This window comes from Rattus norvegicus, chromosome 5 (genome assembly GCF_021556685.1).
Source record: "Rattus norvegicus strain SHRSP/BbbUtx chromosome 5, alternate assembly SHRSP_T2T, whole genome shotgun sequence".
Lineage (NCBI taxonomy): Eukaryota > Metazoa > Chordata > Mammalia > Rodentia > Muridae > Rattus > Rattus norvegicus.
The window spans coordinates 80,405,082-80,431,705 of record NC_141538.1 but is presented as its reverse complement, the minus strand read 5'-3'; the positions used below and the strand labels follow the sequence as shown (position 1 = coordinate 80,431,705).

Here is a 26,624-nt window from a genome sequence, read left to right as displayed (position 1 = left end):
TGAAGTTCTTGTCATACAGGTCTTTCACTTGCTTGGTTAGAGTTACACCACCATAGTTTGCATTATTCATGGCTAATGTAAAGGTTGCTGCTTCCCTAATTTCTTTCTCGGCCTGTTTATTGTTGTATAAAGGAGGGCTACTGATTTATTCTGAGTTAATTTTGTATCCAGCCACTTTGCTGAAGGTGTTTTATCAGCTGGTAGAATTTTGGGAGTCACATGCGTGTACTATCACATCATCTGTGAATAGTGATACCTTGACTTCTTCCTTTCCAATCTGGTCCCCTTTGATTTCCTTTAGTTGTCTTAGTGCTCGAGGTAGAACTTCCTCCAAGTACTATGTTAAATTGATAGAGAGAAAATGGGCAGCCTTGTCTTATCCCTGATCTTAGTGGAACTGCTTAATATTTTTCTTTATTTTTTTTGATGTTGGCTTTTGGCTTGCTGTATATTGTTCTTATCGTGTTTAGAAATGCCCCTTATATCTCGGATCTCTCCAAGACAGTTAAAATGAAGGAGTGTTGGATTATGTCAAAGACTATTCCTGCATCTAGTGAAATGATCATGTGATATTTTCCTTTTAGTTTGTATGTACAGTGGATTGCATTGATGGATTTCTGTACATTGAACCTGGAATGAAGCCTACATGATCATGCTGAATAATGTTTTTGATGTGTTCCTGGATTCAGTTTGCAAGCATTTTATCGAGAATATTTGTATCAATGTTCATAGTGGAAATTAGTCTGAAGTTCTCTTTATTTATTGAGTCTTTGTGTGGTTTAGGTATCATTGAATTCTAGAAAGTGCTTAATTCATTTCTTTATTTCTAGTGGCTGGACAATGGAACTGGGGGTCCGGGGGAGGGCAGCACGCAGCTCAGGGCAGTATTTTGTTAAGAATGTGTTTGTACAGATTTTCATGTTTTATTTCTTTGTTATGTAGTATCAGAATGATTAAGAGAATATCACTAGTTGTCATATTTAAATTTTGAGATATCAAAAGAATGTCCCTTGAAGGAACGTCATAAAATTTATAATGCATTTATGGTTGTACGAGGGATGCTTACATCATGCTGTGTACAATTATGACTCTATTAAATACATAACGCCTTTGAGGTTGTACATGGGGTAGTTACACAGGCATAGTTATGACCTGGCTGTTACTTCCACCTGAAAATTAAGCATGTGATTGTGTGTCACATTGACCAGGGGTGGGCTTGTAATGGCTGTTCTTGGTTGTCAATGACATCCAGAATTAACTAAACCTTAACAGCCAATGCACGAATGAGAGAGTGGCTGAGTCAATTGAAGATGGAAAGACCCACTATTCATCCGGATGTTTTTGAGGAGTGAAGGTCCACCTTGAAACTGGGTCAATCCCTCTGCTGACAGCTTACATAGAAGATGTGGAAGAAGGAAGATCCCTCCCTAGAGCCTCTGGCTAGGAGGTCCATTCCTTCATGAGCGTTAGGGCCTACTTTGGAATTCTGACATATACTGAAAAACAGCTATGCCATCCAACCTTGTGGACTAAACATCTCCTGAATTCTTGGACTTTATGGTAACAGATTACCTGAACTACAGTCTGTAGACCATTCTAATAAACTAATCACACACACACACACACACACACACACACACACACACACAGAGTAAGTTTTATTCCTCTAGGGAACCCCACTTAATACAATACCACAAAGACACTTAAATTTGATTTGTATTGGGTAAGAAGTAATGAAAGCATTCCCAAAAGGACGAGAAAAGAAAAAAAGTGCTAAGACAAACTCACAAGAAAGGACCAAGAACAGTTTCCTATGGAGAAAGACCTCAGACTATCTAAAGTAACTCCAATAAAAGAATCGAACTTCAGAAATAGGGGATAGGCCGCTGATGGTGAATGGTGACTTTGTAACCATGACACCCTCATTCAATCCTCAGCATTCAAAAAACAAAAGAACAGAATGTAACTCCGAGGTTAGAAGACCGGTAACCAAGGCTTTTAGTTGAAACATTAGCCTGAAACATTTATAATGAAAGATGAGATTAATATTTTAACGTAGATTAAAAATGGATCCTTTGGAGCTGGAGTTACAGATGGTTGTGAACCACCATGTGGGTGCCGTGAACGTAACCTAAGTCCTCTGGAAGAACAGCCCTATGCTGTTAACCGGTGACAAAGCTCTCCAGTCCTGACTTGTCTAGTTAGAATTTTTTAGTTTTATTTTATGGGTATAAGTGTTTTGGCTGTCTGTATGTCTGTTCACATATACAACTCGTGCCTGAAGAGTTCAGAATAAGGTGTCATATCTTCTGAAACTGGAGGTTGCGAGCTATCCTGTGTATGCCGGAAACTCAGGTCCTCTGTTAGAGCATCGAGTGCTCTTCCCCACTGAGCTATCTCTCCAGCCTCGACTTATCTATTTTTACAAAGGACGATAATGAGTACAAGTTTTGTGCTCCAACTCGCCAGCTACTGGCTGCAAATTATAAGCACAAACTTAACAGAGACCTAACATGCACAAAGGAAGCCCCAGCAATGCGGCTGTAGAATACAGCGCAACACTGAGGTTGGCCAGTATGGGGCAAACCTACACCTTGCTGAACTGGCCCTGTGAACCCCCAGCATCGATTTCTTGGTGTGGTTAAGATTCTAACTCTTTCCTCTGTAGATGAGCTTAACATAACTACGCTTGCGTAATTACAAAGGCCTTGGTGTGGTTATCGGGTCTGTCCTATTATCTCCAGAGTTTCAGTCCTTATTTGGTTTGTCAGTAGTATTTGACTGGCTCCTCTATATTTTTATATATCTAATTAAAATTGCATTGCATAGTGGATGGATGAAACTGTATGCGACTAAGCTGAGCGCCACAACCAATTAACACGGAATGTCATACAGATTGGTACTTCTCTGCACTCTAACACAGTTATAGTTATTTTATTATTTATAAACAAATCTCTGACACTAGATTTATACTGTATTTAAGAGTGGACTCTCTCTCTTTTTTTTAAATTTCCATCTTAAGTAGGTCCATTCTTTGTAGTCCTTTTAAAACTATTTAAAGTTCCTTTGCATCTAAATAAATCCAAAGCAATCATGTCTTCAGAAAACCAGTTCTCTCTCATAGAGTCCCCTCCCACACACACACACACCTTCCCTTCATGATAGACTGTAAGCTAAAATAAACCCTTTCCTCCTCAAGTTTCTTTTGGTCATGATATTAATCACAATAACTCTAAATTGTATCTATATAAGGATACAGAATACCAATGTTTTCTTAACACCTCACATTCTATGAACACCATGTACTTTCTCTATAGACGTCCCTCTAATTGCAGCTATCGAGAGTAAGCTTACATGATCTCTTGCCAGCACGTTCCAGTAACTTCCTTCATGATCTCTTGCCTAAAGTTTCTCAACCTTCCTGATGCTATGACCCTTTAATTCAGTTCCTCATGTTATGGTGGCCTCCAACCATAAACTTATTTCCTTGCTACTTCATAAATGTCATTTGGCTGCTTTTATTAATTGAAATGTAAATATCTGATATGCAGGATATAGGACATGTAACTCAGGTGGGGGTCACAACCCACACATTGAGAACCCATATAGGGTCCCGATCCACACGTTTGAGAACCACAGATAGCAACTTTTTTCTCTCTTCTCCTGCCTTCCTGTTGGTCTTTGTTATCCAAATGCAGCCAGATGAACTTTGAAAGCACACCTCTGACCATGCTCCTACTGTAATTCTAAAATGCTTCAGGTCCTTCCCAGACACATGAAAACCAACCCCTACCAAGCTCCTCACAGGCCCACATAAGCTGATCCAGGATAAGTGTGCATACCAAAAATACATACATTAGAAGCCTTACCCATAGTGCCTGAGGCTGTGATTTGGTGTAATTATGGTAAGATGAGGTCTTCGGCGTGAACCTAAGTCAAAATGACTGACAAGTGTCCTCAAAAGAAAAGACTAGGATACAGGATGGATTAGAGAAGAGACTTCCTGAAGACCCGGGAAGACGATTCCACCAATGAGGAAGAGCTCAGAAGAAGCAGGACGCATCAAACACATTGCTCCCAGAGTTCTGGCTGCCAGAAAGGAGAGTCTAATTTTTGAAGTCACCCATACTGCATGAGTTCGAGAGGGCAGCCCCTGCAAACTGACACAACTCCCTTTCTAGCCTTAACTCATTTCGTAATTCCTGTGTTCACTGTATTCCAGCAAGGTTTCCTTTGGCTCTCTGAACTATTTGTACTCCTGTTTGCCATGGCCTTCACGTATGTATCCATTCTCCCCACACCCTAGAAGGCCCTCTGCCTAGTTCCTGTTAGTCTGGTCAATTCTCTTGTGCTTAAAACAATAGATTATTTTATGTGTATGAATGTTTTGCTTGCATGTATGTCTGTGCAGCACATGCACGCAGTGCCCACATAGGGTGTTGGATCCCTCGAACAAGACTTATGGATTCCTGTGGGTGCTGGGAATTTAACCAGGAGTCATCTCTCCAGTCTCTCCCTCTTCTGGTTCATCCTGCATTCCCTCCATCATCCAATGGTGACTGAAGGCTAACACTGCCAAGGCGCTGACCCATCTGAGCATGCAATAGTGTGGACACATGGTTCCTGGCCTCGGTGGCTTACAGATTCCCCTGAGATAAATATCTTTGTATTGCAATGTTCCTGTGACAGATACCTAATTGGGGAGAGGACTCGAGCCCTGTGAGGAAAGAATACTCATGGACAGCAGAATGAAATCGCACACATCATGATGCAGTATAGCTTAGAGTCCACCCCCGATCTTGAAGTAAAGACTGCTTGGTTGTGAGGTGTGTGAATAGCTAGCCGTCCCAACTGTTAACTGCTTCAGAATCCCTTGTCTTTGAGCTGAGATGCTGGTCTCTTTGGGGTGCACATCCCCCACTGCATGATCGAGCAAAACTGTGGCATAGCATTTCTGCCTGACACAGGATAACTTCCCTTCCTTGATTCTGCTGTCTCCTAGCTCCCTTTGTCCTTCACGAGTTCCTGGCCAATAATCTCTTTGTCCCTTAAAGTTTGTTTGTGCCTGTTTTCTGGGGCCTGCTCTAGGTTTTGGGAGTTAAGCAGATTGATTCCAGTGACTCCAAGCATCCTCTGACACTGACACAAGCAGGTGCTTTAGAACTGATGTTGAGCTGGGGTCAGCAGTCCTATCTGTCACTCTGCTGGAGGGACTACAGAATATTTCCTCTCTGGGACATGAATCAAATAAGCCCGTGTTCATTGATGTTCTTCTTGGCCCCAAACACACTCTGGCACCAGGTAAGTGACTCGAATGTTTCCGCAGGCTTTCTGAATGGGTTATTTATTCAATTAGTTGAGACTCAGGTAAAAGTCATTAAATCATCTTCCTATTAGTCAGTTTCAGAAATGCTAGCTAGTTACACATGGGCCATTAGCTTGTTACACGTACACTCCTTAAACCCCTTACCCACGTGCTTTGTCTAGTCATTTCTTAACAGCCTCAGTGCTTCAGTCACAGGAACAGCCCACATGTACTGACGAGTGTTAAGTGGAAGGAACTGGCTGTTGCCTTCTGCTGGGAAAGCAACTTCTTGCTCATTACTAGAAAAGCAGTAATCTATAGCCAGACGTGGTGCTACAACCTATAATCTTAGCATTCAGGAGGCTGGAGCTAGGGGATTGCCACAGATCCAAGACCATTCAGAAACTCAGGAAGCTCAAGGCCAGTCTCTATGTGAGTTGCTGGGAATACAGATCAGTGGAGAAGTACTGGCTGTGAGGGCTGTATGGATTCCCAGCAAGGTAAGATCAGATGTTCAGAACTCACATTAAAAAACGTGGTCATGGCTGCATTTAACCCCACCACTAGGTAGATGGTGGAGTCTGGAGGATTGCTGTGACTTACTGGCCAGACAGCCTATCTGAAACACACTAAGTCCCAGATTCAGAGGGAGACCCTGTCTGAAGGGGATAAAGTAAAAGGAGACAGAGGGAGACAACTGGCACCCTGTTCTGACTCCTGCGTATACTAGCAAAGGGACAGGCGTGTGCACATGTGTGCACATGTGTGCACACACACCGCAATCAACCAAAAAAAGAAGAGGAGGGGAGAGGAGCAGGAGAAAGAGGAGGAGGAGAAAAGAAAAATGATAGTCCCCTAGTCAAGCATTTACCAAGTGCTTATAGACCAAGAGGGGCCAGTAGTCATGTCTCATTGAATCTCAAGCTACATCCACTCCTCCATATTTTAAAGAAACCCACGTGCAGTTTCAGTCCGATGTGTCTGGAGCTCTACAGTGCTGTTTATTCCTCTTTCTCCTATTTAACCATCCTCCCTTCATGTAAAAACATCCCGACCTGTGTAGTGGAGTTAATAAGAACAAAGGCTCCTGAGTCAGATGGACAGACTTGGGTTTAAATCTAAGTTCTCTCGCTGACTTGCTGTATGGCCTTGTATAGTTACTTGATCTTTCTGAGTCTTAGCTAACACTATGGAAAGATGAAAATAAATAGTACATACTATAGACAGTTGATGCAAAGTGGAAATAAACCCTATCGAGGACTTGCCTCCTTCTTGAATTCTTTATTTCCCCACATCAAACACTATTTTATGTTTCTAGTTCCAGGGTAAATACAATTTATACAGATACAAAATATGTTCCTATTATATCTGTGTTTCTTTGTGAGCAGACTCTTGACATCATTTCTACTTGGACCTCCATCAGCAAATATGACTTTGAAAAATACCTTTGTTTTTCTTTAATGATGAGATTATGTCCAGTCATTTAAAGTCCAACATTCTCTGAGGTAAACAGCTGAAGCAGTTCACCTTACTAAGTTAGCAGTTTGCATTCTGAGGTCAATCTTTTGGGGTGGGTTTGGGGTTGGGGGCTGTCAGCTTAGCTTCGGAAGATCCTTCCTGATAATCTTTTTAAATAACGATTTATTATTTTTATGCATATGTGACTGAATGAGTGAGCTCATATGTACCACATGTGTATAGGAGATCACAAGGACCAAAAGAGGGTCATTTCCTGTGACTGGAGCTAGAGTCAGTTTGAGATGCCATGTGAGTGCTAGGAATTGAACCTGGGTCCTCAGCAAGAAAAGGTTTCAAAGAATCTGACTCCTTCTTTTACATCCTTCTGACTTTCTTGGCCCCAGGTGTGTGCATGGTACACATGCAAAACCAATGCTCATACACATGAAATGTGAATGTTTTCAAAGAAAACCCAAGTAATTCAGCTTCTTCCACACTCCACTCAAGTCTTGAAGCAAAGATTCTCTCCATGCTTGACCTTCCAGTTCAGTACCCGCCCACTCCATTACTGGCTTTCTGATTCCAAGTCAGATCCAAAGTTGCATCTGGTTCCAGGTAGCCCTCTTGAACACCCACTGTTTTTCTTGGGAATATGCTTTGTGAAATGTATTAGTGAAAAAAATCAATCCATAGGAGATGAGATTGCCAAGTTGGAAAGGGCAGGAACAATCCTTGGCTTCACATCAGTACATGAGAAAACATTCCAAAAAGCCTGAGGGAAGGAGGCCCATATGAGAAGGAAAAAAAAACACTCGAACCCAAAGAGAGTATAAAGATGAGCAACGTGCTGGAGGTGGAGTGTGGGCACCATCAGCAAAGAGATTGTCCCGACAGAGAGGCAATTCTATTCCCTACCAACATGAAGCTGTTGCTGCTGCTGCTGAGTCTGGGCCTGACCCTGGTCTGTGGCCATGCAGAAGACGCTAGTTCCACAAGAGGGAACCTCGATGTGGACAAGGTAGGCTCAGCGAATAGTAACTTCTGACTCAGAGAGTGTTTTGGGGAACTCTTGAAGCCAAGCGGGTCCGCTGAGGGGATGGGTACAGTGGCCTGTTCTATTAGACAAATGAATGGCCTCAGACATTGAAATAAGACCAGTTGTATGCTATTCAGATCTAACAAGATTTGGGGACCTCTGCTCTCACTGAGAGGCAGGGGCAGAATGTTAGGTATTGTGACAACTCTATCAAGCCAAATTCAAGAAGAAACACGTCCATGTGATATCCCTGCCCCCTTCTCCCTTAAGCATTTTCTTATCCATTACAGCTCAATGGGGATTGGTTTTCTATTGTCGTGGCCTCTAACAAACGAGAAAAGATTGAAGAGAATGGCAGCATGAGAGTTTTTATGCAGCACATCGATGTCTTGGAGAATTCCTTAGGCTTCAAGTTCCGTATTAAGTAAGTGAGGTGTTTGCCCTTAGCTGAGGAAGAATAAATAAGCGCAAATTCCTGATTACTAAAGTATCAGACAGAAACGAAATAACCTTTAAAAAGCCATTTTGCTAATTTTGCAAAAATATTCAAAAGTAAAATGGAATGAGAAACTGGAGATACCTATAGAGTAGAGGGTGAAGAAGCCAGCCAGATCAAAAATCCCCTAAGCATCAGCTTGCTCTGTTTTACAGGGAAAATGGAGAGTGCAGGGAACTATATTTGGTTGCCTACAAAACGCCAGAGGATGGCGAATATTTTGTTGAGTGTAAGTATATAGAATGTCTATATATCTATCCACAAGTAATTTAGTAAACCCTACTACCATTATCTTGTGTGTGTGTGTGTGTGTGTGTGTGTGTGTGTGTGTGTGTGTGTGTCTATGTGTTTCTGGGAATTGAACTCAGGAACTTGCACCTCCCAGTCAAACTTTCTACTAGGGAACTCACCACAACCCCTTGTAGAATCTCAAGCACTTCCTGACATGGTTGATTTAGCCAGGGAAATGGGGGCCATCTAATAGCTAGCACCCTGTGGCAGGCAAGGGAGATAAGTATGGTGAGGTGGAATGTGATACTGCCCAGTAGCTAGCACCGGTGTACATTGCTCAGGATGTAGCCATGTGAGAAGGCAGACTTATGAAAGGCAGACGTGTCGCTTGAAGGTGCTGAGGGAGGTAGGTGAGCCTCAGAGAGGATGAGAGAGAGTGAGTCACTGCAGTGGCTAAGTGTTCTCTAGTGGGCATGGTCCCAGGGCCCCTTCCTTAGAAGTTACTTCATCAAGTCCAGAAGGCTACAGATGGGAAGCAGCAGACATCTCCGCCCCACATCTCTTCCAGGATATGTATTTTAATGATTTTTATGTTTGGGGTAGTACAGGTAAAGGGTTTACATAATTTCATGCAGACCAGAGAATTTCTGAGCTGTGTCCCATTTCCTCCACAGATGACGGAGGGAATACATTTACTATACTGAAGACAGACTATGACAGATATGTCATGTTTCATCTCATTAATTTCAAGAACGGGGAAACCTTCCAGGCGATGGTGCTCTACGGTAAAGTATTTCCACACGGACACTGATTTGGAGTGGGAAAACAGGAAGGAAACTCGAGCTTTAGTATAGTCTTCCCAGCTTGGTCCTGCCTCTTCCTCACTTCCTGAAGGTCGACGATGTTCACCTGCATCCTGCCTCAAGCACAGTGATGGGCACACTCTGAAATCTCTCCGTGTGCCAGAAGGCCATTCCGTGGGTGCCACATTCAGGATAGATTGGACCCACTCCTGTCAACCATGTCACCAGCCATTTTCTCAACCTTATGGGGCTGCCCCTGTCCCCTCACTTAGTTCTGTGGTCAATGCCTAGGACACAGCTGCTACACTCACTGCTGCTCTTTTCACAGGCAGAACAAAGGATCTGAGTTCAGACATCAAGGAAAAGTTTGCAAAACTATGTGAGGCGCATGGAATCACTAGGGACAATATCATTGATCTAACCAAGACTGGTAAGTCAGGACTCACTTATTTTTCTCGTTCTGAATATCATATCATAGAAGAAATGACCCTGGGGGATTGGCTATCAGCTATTTGTTGAAAGCTGTAGAGGTACCTCATTTTCTCTTCGGGGAATAACGTGGACCTGGTACCTGAACACGTTCTTGCTCTCACCCTGCAGATCGCTGTCTCCAGGCCCGAGGATGAAGAAAGGCCTGAGCCTCCAGGTGGGCAATCTCCAGTGAGAGCAAGGGGTGGGTGGGCATGGACCAGGCCTTCCAAAAGCATTAGTATTGTGCCCCCAAATTATTATAAGAATAATTTGATAAGGAGTCTTTGAGGAGAGTTTGAAAAATGACTGAATTATGTGGATTTGTGACTATCTGGTCCTATTTTGAGCTCTAATGTAAAGTGAACGAAGCACTTAGGCAAGAAAACAAGGGAGTGAGTTTTCCATAGTTGCTGCACAGTTGTGTAAAAATGGCTCAGCGATGTGTTAAGTGTCATTAAGAGTTAAAGTTTGAAACAGAGAGTAGCAGGATGTGAGTATGACTGCTCTTCAGAGTCTGTGGTCCTAATCCATCCCACTCTGGAGAATAAGATCTTCATCTGTACTCCATACAACCTTGGCTTCTTACCTGGAAGTGGAGTTGCATGATCTCCACTTCTCTTCCAGTCTGGCGAGCAGACTCCTTTGACCCCTCTTTCCCACTTCCCAAGACTTCACTCAGATAATGTAGGAAAGTCTTTACAAGTGGCCAAGGCTTTCACCATTATTCCTCAAGGCAATGACCATTCTTCAGAGCCAAAGGTTGTGGAACCAAGCCTCAGACCTTTCATTACTTCATTTTTCATAGGCCATCCATAAGGAAAGTGTAATTTATTCTATGTCTTTAATCCCTGTTTTCTGGCAAATAATGTTGATTAGATTGCAGGGCAAGATCTATTTCTTCATCCTTTGTTCTATACAACAGAGTGCCTCTCTGTCCAGAAGTCAATCCAAGAAGTGCTTAATGGGTTCCTGTATCCTTTCTTCCTTGATTACTCAGTGCTGAGTGGAGACTTCTCACCAGGACTCCAGCATCACCATTTCCTGTCCATGGAGCATCCTGAGACAAATTCTGCGATCTGATTTCCATCCTGTCTCACAGAAAAGTGCAATCCCGGTCTCTCCAGCATCTTCCCTAGTTACCCAGGACAACACATCGAGAATTAAAAGCTTTCTTAAATTTCTCTTTGCCCCACCCATGATCATTCCGCACAAATTTCTTGCTCTTGCAGTTCAATAAATGATTACCCTTGCACTTAAATGTATGTCTATGTGTCCAGAGGGCTAACCCATGAGAGAATGAGGGGACCTCCTTAGTCCTGTACCCAAGATCCTTCCTCATGTCCCAGAATCTAAGCTGAGTCTCAGGATCTCACCACCTCTGGAGCAGTCCCAAGACCTGATGAATGCCCTCTAGGGCTCCTGCCTTAGAGGCTTTATAAGGACCTTAGACACATGAGACTTGCTGCACGATTCTTCCATCCATAGACTATCTTTTCTAACAGATCTAGGAGAGACACATCTTTCTAAGGCTATGGCTGCTCAGCATGGTTCAGGACACGCTAGGGGTCGGGGGAGGTCTGGTCATTAGAGGCCCAATGGATAAAGACAAAAGTTTGCCCAGCACCCCATAGCATCTTCTGGCCCCTAGTTCGAGAGATTAAATTTGGATCAAGCTCAGGATCCTGAATCAAGTTCTTGTTGTGGTTTGGTATATTATGGCAAAAAGCTGTTGAGAGAGCCAACCAATTTTGCTGAAATCTCTCTCTGTCTCTCTGTCTCCCCCCCCCTGCTACGGTCCACATCATTCTCTTACTAAAGCCTCCTCAGTGACTTCAGCCTCATCCATGCACCACCGTGCCTGGCTTTTCACTTTTAGTATTGGCAAAAGTTTAGAGACAAAATAACAAAGTGTTCACAAGCTAAGCTATCCTTGAGAATACTTACAAAATTAGGTAACAGTTCCAGTCCAGGAATCTGTGGAAGATAGAAAATGGTCTGACAATGTTGCCATAAGCCAAGGGACCGCAACCCAGAGAAAGGTCCAAACAAACTCGCTAGTCCCAGGTCAACATGGCGGCTGGAGTTCACCTAAAGCCTTCCCCCTTCGATAACAAATACTTTGTGGAAATGAGATGTGAAATAGGAGAAACATTCAAAGCCAAGGAAGAAATTCTAAACACCAGAGACAGAGCCAATCCCTTTGTAAAGAAGAAGAGGGGGAAGCGGTGAGCGTTGTTGTGGTCGAACTGTCTAATTCTCTGTGGACTGAATAAGAATGATAGGAGTCAGTAACATTCATGGATGTGTCTGTGGCTTTTCCTCAGAAGAATGGGAGCAGCTGGAACCTGGGCAGAGAAATGTGTACAAGGATACAAAGCTAGAGAACTGCAACAATCCAGCCTCAATAGGTAAGAACAGTTCACCTCCACCCAGAATATGTTCCCTGCGGTCCCTTCTTCCTCAAGTCCTTCATTTTTCCCCTTGATGTTTTCTTGTTTTGTTTTGTTTTATTTTGGCAGTGGTGGTGGTGGTGGTGGTGGTGGTGGTGGTGGTGGTCGTGGTGGTTGGTTGGTTGGTCAGGGACTTTTGATCCCTTTTTAGTACTGTTAGGGTTTTTTTATCTCAACCCTTGACTGGACAGAAAATACTAAGACACCATGGTTTCACGTGACGAGGTTTAATGAGAGAAGAGTAGGAGAGAGGACAGGTGGCCCAGTCATGGGCACATGGGGGAGGGGGATGGGACAAGAACAGAGAACAAGAAAGAGCAAGAGGGGAAAGAGAGGGTAAGAGGGAATAAGAGGTGGGGGGGGGCAAGCAGCTCCTTTTATTGTGTCAGGTACTATACATGCCATTTGCTAGCCAACTGTGGGGCAGAGCATACCTGGCTGCTGACAAGTAGCTGTGGGGGTGGAGCTTAGACAGAATAGCAACAAGTGCTAGGAATGATGCTTGTGTCATTGCCTCCAAAAGGGAAGGTGTGCTTAGTTGAGGTTCATGGGCATCCTTATTTTGAAACATCAGAAGCCATATATGTTCATTAGCCTTGAAAGACCCTGAAGTAAAAAGTTGGGGCTTGATTTCTGAAGTGGTTGGTCCAACCCTCAGTGTCTACCATTTCTTATGAGTAGGAAATCAAGATCCCAGACAAGTCCCAGTCTCTAAGTTGGATGGAGAAGAGGAGCGGTGTTCTTCAGGAAAGGTGAATAAGGACAGCCCAAGTAGTCTGCACAGACTCAAGAAAACGGGAACCAGTGCAATAAGTCTTTAGTTTCTTGGTGGTAAGCTTGGAATTCTTCAAAGAGTAATTTGAAAACTTTCATTAGGGCTGGGGATACAGCTCAGAATAGAGAGTGATTTCTCACAAGGACCTAGATTTGATCCCCAATATGGAAAAAATATTTTTTTCTTAAAATTCCCGGTTTTTGTCTCTTAACCAGGAACTAGTAGAAAAAACACCAGAATCTCTCAGGAGAAAAGGAATTCACAGTACAGGAATTTTCTTACCTTGGAGATTCTAATATCACCTTCTCCTGTAAACCTGTCCACATGAGCAGCTCGCCACAAGCTTTTATTTCATGGAGAAGAAAAGAATGGGTGAATTGAACCACTTAATTACTCCTTAAATCACTGCTTGGATGTGATAGTTACCCACTGTAGCTCACTTTCAAATGGTAAGAGCTAGCCGCCTGGCTCAGGGGTAGGCATGGATAATCTCTTTATAGAGGAGGTGCAGCAATTCCAAATGCCATGCTATAGGGTAGCCGAGAGGCATGGTCTTCCATAAGGAGTAAGAGTATAGTCAGTCACCATTCTGACAGTGGTAGGGACAAAGCTGAAATCCAGTGCTCAGTAGCCTGAAGTCACCTCCCTCACCTAGCCCCTTCCCTACTGTATACTTATTGCTTAGCCTCCAGAAGACTCTTCAACATTCAATCTCATTCCTCTTCACCATATTTAAAAAAGAATCCTCAATTTTTCCTGTCCCCTCCCTGCACAAAAGTTCCCTAATTGTCATATATTCTCGTAATAAATTTAGACATTCTTAGATCAGTCTCTTTTCTGCATCTCTGGAGATGGTGGACACTCCCAATAATTTTGTTTCCTTCCATTGACTACAAAACTCCTCATACCCCTGCTCTGTAAGTGTCCATTGGTCCTTAATCCCTGGGATGATTTGAATGAGATATTCCCCCATAGTCTCAGGCATTTGAGACATCACCCAGTTGGTGGGTGTTTTCATTAGGGCCGGCCCAGCATGTGTGTGCCACACACAGAGGTATGGCCTGTTTCCTACTTACAGGTCAAGATGTGACTTTCAGCTTCCTGCTCTGTGACGGTCCCTGGCTGCCATGCTTCCCTGTCATGAGTGTAGAGAGGGGCGTATCTCTCTGAAACCATCTGCCCCTTGTTGACACAGTCATGGCATTTTATCACAGCAATATGAAAGTAACTTACACAATCACTCTCTAGTCAACCTTCTTGCCCTCTAGTGCCCTTGTTAATGGCTGTCAACCTTAAGTTCTTGCTGTGCCTTTATTTTTTTTATCTTTATTAACTTGAGTATTTCTTATTTACATTTCGATTGTATTCCCCTTCCAGATTTCCTGGCCAACATCCCCCTAATCCCTCCCCCTCCACTTCTATATGGGCTTCCCCTCACCATCCTCCCCCCATTACCACCCTCCTTCAACAATCACGTTCACTGGGCGTTCAGTCTTGGCAGGACCAAGGGCTTCCCCTTCCACTGGTGCTCTTACTAGGCTATTCATTGCTACCTATGAGGTTGGAGCCCAGGGTCAGCCCATGTATGGTCTTTGGGTAGTGGCTTAGTCTCTGGATTGCTGTGTCTTTAAATGGATGAGTTACCAGCTCTCCTTAGTTTGCTGATGGTTCCTTAATGTCATTTGTCCTGGTGTACTAGTCCTCTATTGCATCTTTCCAAAAGATCTCCCAGTATGCAAATACAAGCTAATTTTTCTAGACTGGCAGCTTATGGGTAGACATCTCCGACGTCTTTTTCATACCTTCTTATTGGAGTGGCTTGTAGGAAATTCAGCTATATAGAATTAGAAAAGAATTAGAATTAGAATAGAATTAGAAATAGAAAGTCTCATTCTTATTAGTCAGAGGCTCCCTTAACCCTCCCTGCATATGACGTGTGTTTTATGATCCTCTTGTCAAGTCCCATTTGTTGGTTTTTCTTAGTTGTCACTGACACTACACGAATCCGGCTTGTCTTATCTCTAAGTCTAGTACTTAGGAGGGTTTAACGAGTCCACATTCCCTGATTCGCAGTACAGATGTGTCACTCATAAGCATTACCTGCACTTGCAGGTCCCAGTGAGCCAATGCTTCAGTTTCTGAAGTGACATTTGGTTTCTCTTAAAATTCAGGTTCCAGTTGCTGTCTCAAATTAAGAAAATTATTTCCTGAGAAGGGGGATACATACACCTCTGATCTTGTCACTTAGGAGTCATAGGCAGACAGATCTATGTGAGTTTGAGGCCAGCCTGGACTACAGAGTGAGTTCAAGGACTGCCAGGGCTATACAAAGAAACCCTGCCTTGAAAAGCAAGAAAAAAACAAGAAAGGAAGAGAAAATTATTTAACCTTCATCAATTATTAGTGCCCTGGTATGATCTTGTCGCGTAGTAGGACTGTGATTCATAAAACCTTCATAGTGAAGTTGTCTTTTCATACTTTCTGTCTTTTAGGGGAGTGGATACTCATTGTGACAGCTCCATCCATCCCTGTAGGAAGTTGGTTATTGGGCTAGAGAGATGGCTCAGTTTGTAAAGTACTGGCCTCATGAGCATGACCCTGAGTTCAGCTCTTCAACCTCCATGTAAGAAGGTGTGCCTGGAGGTGCACACCTGTAATCTGGCACCAAGGCGGTGGAGACCGGAGCTGGGACTTGTTGGCCAGCGTGTCTAGCCAACTGGTGAGCTGTTTGGTGAGAAACCTTGTTGCAAACCTAAGATGAAGAAAACAGTCCAGGAATGGCTTGATGGGAAACTGGCATGCACATGCACGGGCATGTGGGTATGTGCACAAATCCAGATGAACATGTGTACACACGGGCAAAGATTGTTTTAATCTTACATGTCAAGAGAACAGGTATAATTCTTGATCACGTCCTTTAAGATGGAAATTTGTCCCTGTCTTCCCCCATCATCACTGGGTATCAGAAGATGGAGAGTCCTGCTGCCCGGAGAGTCCTGCTCATTTCTCTATCCCAGGGTACAAGTCTTGAGTTCCTGGGTGAAAGAGTGGCTCCAGTTCAGTTCTGGACTCCCTCTTCTATACTATACAGATTTCCACCAAACATTCTCTCTCTCTCTCTCTCTCTCTCTCTCTCTCACTCTCTCTCTCTCTCTCTCTCTCTCTCTCTCTCTTTCTCTCTCATAAATTTCTATTGTGTAGCCCTGACTGGTCTGGAACTCTGCCCCATGAATGCAGCCACCATAGTTTACCCCAAACCAGGATCTCCTAAATGCCCTCCATAAAAGTGAGAATTCTAGACATCCATTCAGATGCTCTGGTTTTCTCCATAGAAACTGGAGTGGCTATTCACTCTTACCTATGTTTCTCTCTTTAAATGTTTAAAACTCTTACCTCAGATAATTTCTCCGTTCCATTTCTATACAGAGAGCTGGTAAGGGATTGGGCTGAGAGAAGAAGAGCGTTTCTAAATGTACATTTTTCAATTGGGCAATGTGTAGGAAAAAGAACATGAGCAAGTGTTCAGGCCATGAATCAACTTGAAATTGACCATCACCTGTTGGAATGGTGACAGGATCAAAGGCATGCAATCCACAAGTCACTGGGAAAACAGGTGGACACCCACTGTAAACCCATACAGTAAAGCATCTCCCAAGTGAGTTGCTAGGAATTTCATGACTTTGCAAAAGCATCAGGGAACTTAGAGGAATCATGGAGTTGTTGGTAGTTAGTAAGAATGTCCTTGGTACGTTGCTCATGGAAAAGAAGGGAGGAGCAGTGCCCTTGGTAGCACCCCAGTCATCCGCTGGCTCTTCAGTACTCCTTGGAAGATGTGTTCTGTTTTAGTTTATTTTAGGTAGCCTTAGTAAAATTAGAGGGATTTATTGAATAGGCAAAAGTACACCTCTTACAACCCAAGGGTAGAGACTTTAGCCAGACTTCACCAGGAACAAGAACTGTCAACTTAGAGGTCACAGGGAAGTGAAACTATGTACACTATGTTCTTGAGAACAAGTAGTCCTACATTTCTGCTTCCCTCTGTGTGTGGGTAAGTAGGATAAGAATGGCTTTTATAACACTTACATCATGGCATCCTAAATTTAATCACAGTGGGGAGACTAGTAATGCTTTGCTATGTAGCCCTGGCTGACCTCAAACTTATGAAAAGGTATTTCAACCTCCCGTGTACTGGGAATAATAGGCATGTGCCACCATACCTGGCATAACCACAAATCTGTTTTTTAACTTAATGCATTGTTTGTTCCACATTCCTTGTGTGTATTTCATCATCTACCCTAAGGTTACAAGATCCTGTTTCTAAGCAGCGAACTCTTTCAGTTTTCTTTTCCCTGGTTTACTATAGCTTTCTTTCTATTGGGTCCAAGAGGACAGAGACAGTCCTTTCTGATGCTTATTTTATTATTGGGATGTTAGGGTGGTACATATTTAACCCCACCAAGGATGGCATCTCTTTAGGAAATTTATACAGAAGTTCAGTGGGGGTGTAGAAATCACAAGAATCTCTCATCAATTCTATTCTAGAGGTCCAACAAGATGGTGCACAGACGGAGGGGAAGCAGAAATTCCAAAGGAAACTAACTACAGAAGTGACATTCAGGAAGAAATGTTCAAACAGTAAGAAAAGCAGTGAGTGTACTTTGTTGGAGAAGAAAAATGTCCATTCAAAACACGATCCTTCTGAAAAAAGATTGCATAAATCCAATTTGTATGGGAAGAACTTGAATCAGAAGTTAGACTTGCCCAGTCAGATTAAAAACTCTGCGAAAAAGAAACCTGATACAGCTAACGAACATAGGAAATCACTCAGCCATTGTGCATCCGATGTGAACAGAGATGAGATTTCAACTAGAAAGAAATGTGACAAGTCACCCAACAATAAATTGTTTGGTAAAAGTGACAAAAACCAAACAGGCAAGAAATGTGAGAAAGTATGCCATCATAGCGCGTCCCATAACAAGGAAGACAAAATTCAGACCGAGGAGAAACGGAAATCACCCTGCCATAGTCCATCTAATCTCGACAAGGCTCCGGGTTCTGGGAAACCGTATGAATGTAATCAATGTGGGAAGGTCCTCAGCCATAAACAGGGGCTCCTTCACCATCAAAGAACTCATACCAGGGAGAAACCATATGAATGTAACGAATGCTGGATAGCTTTCAGCCAAAAGTCCCACCTCGTCGTACATCAGAGAACTCACACTGGGGAAAAGCCATACAAGTGTGTCCAGTGTGGCAAAGCCCACGGTCACAATCATGCCCTCACTGACCACCTGAGAATCCATACCAGAGAAAAGCCCTACAAATGTAACAAATGTGGCAAAACCTTTAGGCATAGCTCAAACCTTATGCAACACATAAGATCTCACACGGGCGAGAAGCCGTACAAGTGTAAGGAATGTGGCAAATCCTTCAGATATAATTCATCTCTCACCGAACATGTGAGAACACACACGGGCGAAATACCCTATGAATGTAATGAATGTGGCAAAGCTTTTAAGTATGGCTCATCCCTGACTAAACACATGTGAATTCATACAGGCGAGAAGCCATTTGAATGTACTGAATGTGGGAAGACTTTTAGCAAAAAGTCACACCTAGTTATCCATCAGAGAACTCACATGAAGAAGAAACCTTATAAATGTAAGGAGTGCGGCAGCCTTTGGACATAGCTCATCTCTTACCTACCATCTGAGAACTCCCACCGGGGGTTGCCCCTTTGAATATAATCAATGTGATAAGGCCTTTAAGCAAATTGAGGTTCTTACTCAACACCAGAGAGTTCATACAGGAGAGAAACCCTATGAGTGTGTAGAATATGGAAAAGCCTTTAGTCAGAAGTCACACCTCATTGTACATCAGAGAACTCATACAGGGGAGAAGCCCTTTGAATGTTATGAGTGTGGAAAAGCCTTCAATGCAAAATCACCACTTGTTATTCATCAGAGATCCCACACTGGAGAGAAACCCTATGAGTGTGTTGAATGTGGTAAAGCCTTCAAACAAAATGCTTCTCTTACCAAACATATGAAAATTCACTCGGAAGAGCAATCTCTGGAGGAAGATTAATGTGGGAACTCTGACAGCTGAGTGGTTTGGTATTGTTTAACCTTCAAGATGTATTTAGTTTAAAATAGGAAACCCTTAAAATTGTGAACAAGGAGATGAGGAGATAACGTAATCAGTAAAAGCTTGTTAAGCGGTACAGAGATCTGAATCCCATCCCTAGGACCCACATCAAAATCTAAATGTGCTGCTGTGCTCTTATAACCTCATAATTGGGAAAGTTGAGATTAGAGAATCCCTGAGACTACCTGGCCAACCAGACTTGTTTAATTTACAAGCCATAGGTCAGAGGGAAAAACTTTTAAAGACAGGGTACAGTGCTCCTGAGAAATGGTACTCGTGTTCACACACACACACACACACACACACACACACACACTCATTTGTGAAAATGTTAATTAGAGCAAGAAACAGTAAAATACAGTAATTCATGTACTTTTTATGCGTGTGCTTAGTCACCACAATTAGTATTTATTTTGCATTTATGTTTACTGAATACTAGGACCTGTGTAAAATATAGGCGAGGGTATCCTCTGGTATCGCCTAGCTTCCTTTGTTAATGTCTTCGTTAGGTTCCGAACTAATAGAAAACTTTAGGGAGTTCTTTTGTTTTGTTTTGTTTGAGACAGAATCTTACCATATAGTGCTGGCTAGCCAAGAACTTGTTATGTAGACCAGGCTGACCTTGAACTTTTTATGTAGAACGGGCTGGCCTTGAACTCACAGAGATGTACCTGTCTCTGCCTCCCAAGTGCTAGAATTAAAGACTTCAAAGAAAACTTTGAGGGATTTTGTCTAGATATTGTTAATAAGAATTGAATAAAAATGTGGAAAACAGCTGGCAATGTGTTGTAGTGAATGGTACTTGTTATATCGTTTAAGTACAGAAATCAGATTGTTGAACGGTGTATATAGTATGTTCTCACTGTGGACAAAGACTGTGTATGTGTGTCTGTCTTTTTATGCCTCTGTGTACATATATATGCATTCATACGATATATTTGTATATGAATATGTTGTAAAAATATAAAAATAAAAAAGTATGGATGTCTTTTACCCAGCTATGTCTGCACCGCAGTGCTCCAAGATGTCTGCTAGGTATCTTGGCGGAAACACATCCTAGCCGCACACTTTCTTACACTCAAACCCTCACATAAAAGAATACACAACAACAATCTTTGACCCAATTGGTAAGATATAATTGTCCACTTAAACGTACAAAGCCCGGTACCATCCATCCCTTGAGAGCATTAATAACAACCTGTAAATACACAGAGCAGAATCTTAACATCACCTGCCATCTTGTCCTGCCATGGCTTCTCTCCATCTCTCCCTTCTGTCTCTTCCTCTCTCCCTCAGTCTCAGCCTCTTCTTTCAAACTTCTCTCCCGCCCATCCTTCCTTCTCCTCCAATGACAGGCCTCCTTCTATCCTGTACCTGCCCCTCACCAGTACTTTACAAATTCAATGCTTTAGCAGAATATCATCTCTCCTGTGTCTGCTTCAGTCAAACATTCCTTCATATTTTGCCTTAGCAAAACACCATCCAACTGTGTTGTTGTAAAATTATAAAAAAAGCTTTCTTTTACCCTGTACTAGATCCGGCACAATAGTGCCCCAAGAAATCTGGTAGATATCTTTATCTCAGTCAGCAAAGCTTCTCACCTGCTCTGCTCCATCCCATACCACACTGCCTATGACTATGCTCTGATCCTGGCAACAATCTCTCTACCCATCCAGTTCTCAAGGCAGGTTGCCACCAGTCCAGAAATATACATCCCAAGTCCGTGGCGGCTTAGGGTCTCCAACTGCCACATAACTCGCTTTGATTTAAATCTCCACATGAAAGAACACACAACACAATAACCTCTGATCCAATTGATAAGATATAATTGCCCACCTAAACATACAAAGCCCTGTCCACATCCATCTCTTAAGAATATTCATAACTTGTAAATGTGCAGAGAGGAATCTTCACATCAGCCTCCATATTCTCTGTGCTGCTTCCTCTGCCTCACTCCAGTCTCCTCCTCTCTCTAAAACTTTTCTCCCCTCATCCCTCCTTCTCATCCAATGGCAGGCCTCATTCTATCTTGTACCTGCCTTCACCTGTGTGACATCCCACACAACAGACTTTCCAAAGAGCCTCTAAGTTTCCACTTCAACCCACAACCTACCATTCTCTGAAAAAGAGTTTAAAACACAAAACCAAAAATCACCCCTGGACTAGATATGGGCAATGACACAAGACAATACAGCCTGTAAAAACCAGATTCTCCCTCTATCCAACACTGAGCGAGCAAACTTTAAGCAATTTTCACTAAGTTCAGATGCTAAAAAGATTCCCTTTGTTACCGACTCATATTTATCCAGAATCTGAGCACATCTTGGTGGCCACGGTGTCTTTATTGATACTCATAAGATCAACGCAGACAGTGTTTGTCTTCTGAGCATCCGTTGATGGTTTAGGACTCATAAGGGTGTCTGTGTGACAGAGTCTGGCCCTCGGGGTCATGGATTAATATTGCTTAAAAGCCAACAGTAGAGGCTTTGAAGAAGTCATCCAGGGTTAAGAACTTGGGGTAGTGGGCAGAGTTTATTTGAGCAATACATGGAAATTAAATGAAGCAAATATAGATAACTATCAGTTCAAAGGATAAATTCAAAAGTAAGTTAGAAAATGTTGCAAGACAATGGGATGAGAACAGGACATTACAATTCACTGGGTGAAAAAGCAATGTCAGAGTTTAGAACAGTAGATTCTCCCTGTGTAACTACCTCAAGTGGCAACCAAATTCTACACCTCCAGAAACTACCGAAAAAGGACAAACTCAACTGATAATGATGTAATATAATTTACATTACAGAAGGAGGAAGCAAAGATTAGAGCCCCTCTCTTTCATTCTATAAGTTCTGTCCCTTTGGAGAACTCTGACTAATAAAGATTTTAGTAACAGAAGAGGTTCTAGCACAACAGTAGGTCTGCAAGTGCTGTCCTTGACCTGTCCAGCTCAGCGCTCTGTCCTATCCCCAGCTCTTCTACAAGAGTCCCCGAGCTCGGCCTGATGTTTCACTGTGTGTGTCTGCATCTGTTTCCATTCAGTGCTGGATGAAGCCTCTCAGGGGACAGCTATGCCAGGCTCCTGTCTCCAGGCATAGCAGAGTATCAGTAAGACTGTCAGGGGTTGACTCTCAATTGGAATGGATCTCAAGGTGGGCAGTCATTGGTCGGGCATTCCCTCAAACTCTGTTCCATATTTGTCCCTGAACATCATGGAGGCAGGACAAATTTTGGATTTTAGGTTTTGTAGGTGGATTAATGTCTGCCTCCCTCCACTGGAAGTACTGCCTGGCTGTAGGAGATGGCCACTTCAATCTCCATATTCCCTGCTAGTAGGAGTCTAAGGTAGGTCATCCCTATAGCCTCCCCAGAGCATCCCTTATCCTAGATCTCCAGCTAGTTCCAGAATTGCCCCCCACCAGTTTCTGTTCTCACACCCAGACCTCTCCAGCACCCTCTCCCCACACCTGATCCCTGTCACATTCCCCTCCTCACCCCCTCTCCCACCAATCTCCCTTTGATGACTATTTTGTTTCCTTCTGAGTGAGATTCATGAAACCTCCCTTGGGCCCTCCTAATTACCTTTGAGTCTGTGGATTGTAGTATGGTTATCCTGTACTTTATGTCTAATGTCTACTTATAAGTGACTAGATACCATGCGTATCTTTCTGGATCTGAATCACCTCACTCAGGACGATATTTTCTAGTTCCATACATTGGCCCGCAAATTTCACGATGTCTTTGTTTTTAATAGCTGAATAGTATCTCATTGTCTACATGTACCACAATTTCATTTCTCCATTCAGCAGTTGAGGAACATCTGGGCTATTCCCAATTCCTGGCTACTACAAATAAAGCTGCTATGACCACAGCTGAGCGAGTGTCTTTGTGGTAGAGCGGGGTATGTTTGGGGCATATAGCTGAGACTTCAGGTTCATTTCCAATTTTCTGAGAAACTGCCAAATTGATTTCCAAAGTGGTTGTTCAAGTTTGCACTCCCACCAGCAATGGGTGAATATTCCCTTTCCCCACATCTTCACCAGCATGTTCTGTTACCTCAGGTTTTGATTATAGCCATTCTCATTGGTGTATGATGGAATGTCGGAGCCATTTGATTTGCATTTCCTGAGGACTGAGGACTCTCAAAATTCCATTAACTGCTCTCAGCTATTCCAGATTCCTCTGTTGAGAATTCTCTGTTTAGCTCTGTAGCCCAGAGTTATTGGTGTTCTTTGGGAATTCGTCTCCTGTTCCAATGTGTTCAAGGAAGTTCCCCCACTTTCTCTTCTATTAGGTTCAATATGTCCGGTTTCATGTTGAGGTCCTTGATCGACTTGGACTTGGTTTTGTTCAGGGTGATAGATATGGCTCTATTTGCATTCTTCTACATGCAGACATTCAGTTAAACCAGCACCATTTGATTGAAGAGGCTTCTTTTTTCCATTGTATGATTTCGGCTTCTTTATCAAAACTCAAGTGTTCATAGGTGTGTGTGTGTGTGTGTGTGTGTGTGTGTGTGTGTGTGTGTGTGTGTGTGTTTGTGTGTGTGTGTGTGTGTTTGTGTATGTATGATTTGCAGACCTTTGATTTTATTCCATTCATCAACTTGTCTGTCTCTGTAACAACACGATGTAGTTTTTAGTATTATTGGCTCTGTACTGCAGCTTGAAATCAGGATGGTGATTCCTCCAGACATTCTTTTATTGTTCAGGATTGTTTTGGTTATCCTGGGTTTTTGGTTTTCTATTTGAGGTTGATAACTGCTCTGTAAAGGTCTGTAATGAATTGCGTTGGAATTATGGTGGCTGTTGCCCTGAACTCAGAGATTGCTTCGGGCATTAGGGCCATTTTGGCTGTGTCAATCCTACTGACCCATGAGCATGGGAGTTATTTCGATCATCTGATAACTCCCTTGATTTCTTTATTCAGGGACTTGAAGTTCTTGTCATACAGGTCTTTCACTTGCTTGGTTAGAGTTACACCACCATAGTTTGCATTATTCATGGCTAATGTAAAGGTTGCTGCTTCCCTAATTTCTTTCTCGGCCTGTTTATTGTTGTATAAAGGAGGGCTACTCATTTATTCTGAGTTCATTTTTTCTCTGGCCACTTTGCTGAAGGTGTTTATCAGCTGGTAGAATTTTGGGAGTCACATACGTGTACTATCACATCATCTGTGAATAGTGATACCTTGACTTCTTCCTTTCCAATTTGTTCCCCTTTGATATCCTTTAGTTGTCTTAGTGCTCGAGGTAGAACTTCTTCCAAGCACTATGTTAAATTGATAGAGAGAAAATGGGCAGCCTTGTCTTATCCCTGATTTTAGTGGAACTGCTTTATATTTTTCTTTATTTTTTTTTGATGTTGGCTTTTGGCTTGCTGTATATTGTTTTTATTTTGTTTAGAAATGCACCTTATATATCGGATCTCTCCAAGACATTTAATATGAAGGAGTGTTGTATTATGTCAAAGACTTTTTCTGCATCTAGTGAATTAATCATGTGATATTTTTCTTTTAGTTTGTATGTACAGTGGATTGCATTGATGGATTTCTGTACATTGAACCATCCCTCTATCCCTGCGGTGAAGTCTACATGATCATGGTGAATAATGTTTTTGATGTGTTCCTGGATTCATTTTGCAAGCATTTTATCGAGAACATTTGCAACAATGTTCATAGTGGAAATTGGTCTGAAGTTCTCTTTATTTATTGAGTCTTTGTGCGGTTTAGGTATCATTGAATTCTAGAAAGTGCTTAATTTATTTCTTTATTTCCAGCGGCTCGACCATGGAACTGAGGGTCCGGGGGAGGGCAGCACGCACTCAGGGCAGTATTTTGTTAAGAATGTGTTTGTACAGATTTTCATGTTTTATTTCTTTGTCATGGAGTATCAGAACGATTAAGAGACTATCAGTGGTTGACATATTTAACTTTTGAGATATCAAAGGAATGTCCCTTGAAGGAACATCATAAAATGTATAATGCGTTTATGCTTGTAAGAGGGATGCTTACTTCACGCTGTGTACAATTATGACTCTGTTAAACACATAACACCTTTGAGGCTGTACATGGGGTAGTTACACAGGCATAGTTATGACCTGGCTATTAATTCCATCTGAAAATGAAGCATGACAAAGAGATGTGATTGTGTGTCACATTGATCAGGGGTGGGCTTGTAATGGTTGTTCTTGGTTGTCAATGACATCCAGAATTAACTAAACCTTAACAGCCAATGCACATGTGAGAGAGTGGTTCAGTCAATTGAAGATGGAAAGACCTACTTTTCATCCAGGTGTTTTTGGGGAGGGAAGGTCCACCTTGAAACTAGGTCACCCCCTCTGCTGACGGCTTACATATAAGATGGGGAAGAAGGAAGATCCCTCCCTAGAACCTCCTCTTACTCTGGCCAGCAGGTCCATTCCTTTATGAGTGTTAGGGCCTACTTTGGAATTCTGACATACACTGAAAAACAGCTATGACATCCAACTTTGTGGATTAAACAACTCCTGAATTCTTGGACTTTATGTTAATAGATTACCTGAACTACAGTCTGTAGACCGTTCTCATAAACTAATCACACACACACACACACACACACACACACACACACACACACACACATTGTAAGTTTTATTCCTCTAGGGAACCCCACTTAATACAATACCACAAAGACACTTACATTTGATTTGTATTGGGTAAGAAGTAATGAAAGCATTCGCAAAAGGTCGGGAACAGAGAAAAAGTGCTAAGACAAACTCACAAGAAAGGACCAAGAACAGTTTCCTATGGAGAAAGACCTCCGACTATCTAACAAACTCCGGTAAAAGGAATGAACTTTATAAACAGGGGTATAGGCCACTGCTGGTGAATGGTGACTTTGTCACCATGACACCCTCATTCAATCCTCAGCACCCAAAAAACAAAAGAACAGAATGTAACTCAGAGGTTACAAGACCAGTAACCAAGGCTTATAGTTGAAACATTAGCCTGAAACATTTGTAATGAAAGATGAGATTAATATTTTAATGTAGATTAAAAATGGATCCTTTGGAGCTGGAGTTACAGATGGTTGTGAACCACCATGTGGGTGCCATGTACCAAACCTAAGTCCTCTGAAAGAACAGCCCTATGCTTTTAACCGGTGACAAAGCTCTCCAGTCCTGACTTGTCTAGTTAGACGGTTTTTAGTTTTATTTTATGTGTATAAGTATTTTGGCTGCATGTATGTCTATTCACCACATATACAACTCGTGCCTGAAGAGGTCAGAATAAGGTGTCCTATCTATTGAAACTGGAGGTATAGATGGTTGCGAGCTATCCTGTGTATGCCGGAAACTGAACTCAGGTCCCCTGTGAGGGCATCGATCGCTCTTACCCACTGAGCTATCTCTCCAGGATCGACTTTTCTATTTTTAAAAAGGACGATAATGAGTACAAGTTTTGTGCTCCAACTCT

The 26,624-nt window shown here is 42.5% G+C and overlaps 2 protein-coding genes across 3 annotated transcripts; both read left to right on the top strand.

The window, feature by feature from the left end:
- Positions 1–7,631: 7,631 nt before the first annotated feature.
- On the top strand, positions 7,632–11,062 carry LOC134478986 (major urinary protein-like). 2 transcript variants are annotated; one of them, NM_001431995.1, is made up of 7 exons: positions 7,632–7,781; positions 8,090–8,223; positions 8,451–8,524; positions 9,201–9,311; positions 9,658–9,759; positions 9,930–9,975; positions 10,798–11,062. In NM_001431995.1, the coding sequence occupies exons 1-6, from the start codon at positions 7,683–7,685 to the stop codon at positions 9,953–9,955; spliced, it is 546 nt and encodes a 181-aa protein (NP_001418924.1). In that variant the 5' UTR covers positions 7,632–7,682; the 3' UTR covers positions 9,956–9,975; positions 10,798–11,062. The 2 variants fall into 2 exon arrangements, with proteins under 2 accessions (NP_001418924.1, NP_001418923.1); NM_001431994.1 differs by having other exon boundaries at positions 10,723–11,062.
- Positions 11,063–12,075: 1,013 nt separating this feature from the next.
- On the top strand, positions 12,076–19,189 carry LOC148005823 (uncharacterized). Its single transcript, XM_087551797.1, is given in 4 exon segments — positions 12,076–12,208; positions 12,932–13,063; positions 17,568–18,699; positions 18,701–19,189. Coding segments are annotated over 4 exon segments (1,809 nt in total). The 3' UTR covers positions 19,113–19,189.
- Positions 19,190–26,624: the final 7,435 nt, after the last annotated feature.

Excerpts from the sequence above, each read along its gene's own strand:
- LOC134478986 (NM_001431995.1), top strand. The coding sequence starts at position 7,683 with ATGAAGCTGTTGCTGCTGCTGCTGAGTCTGGGCCTGACCCTGGTCTGT. Across the intron at positions 7,782-8,089 it reads GGAACCTCGATGTGGACAAG|CTCAATGGGGATTGGTTTTC; the intron begins GTAGGCTCAGCG and ends TATCCATTACAG. Across the intron at positions 9,312-9,657 it reads CCAGGCGATGGTGCTCTACG|GCAGAACAAAGGATCTGAGT; the intron begins GTAAAGTATTTC and ends CTCTTTTCACAG.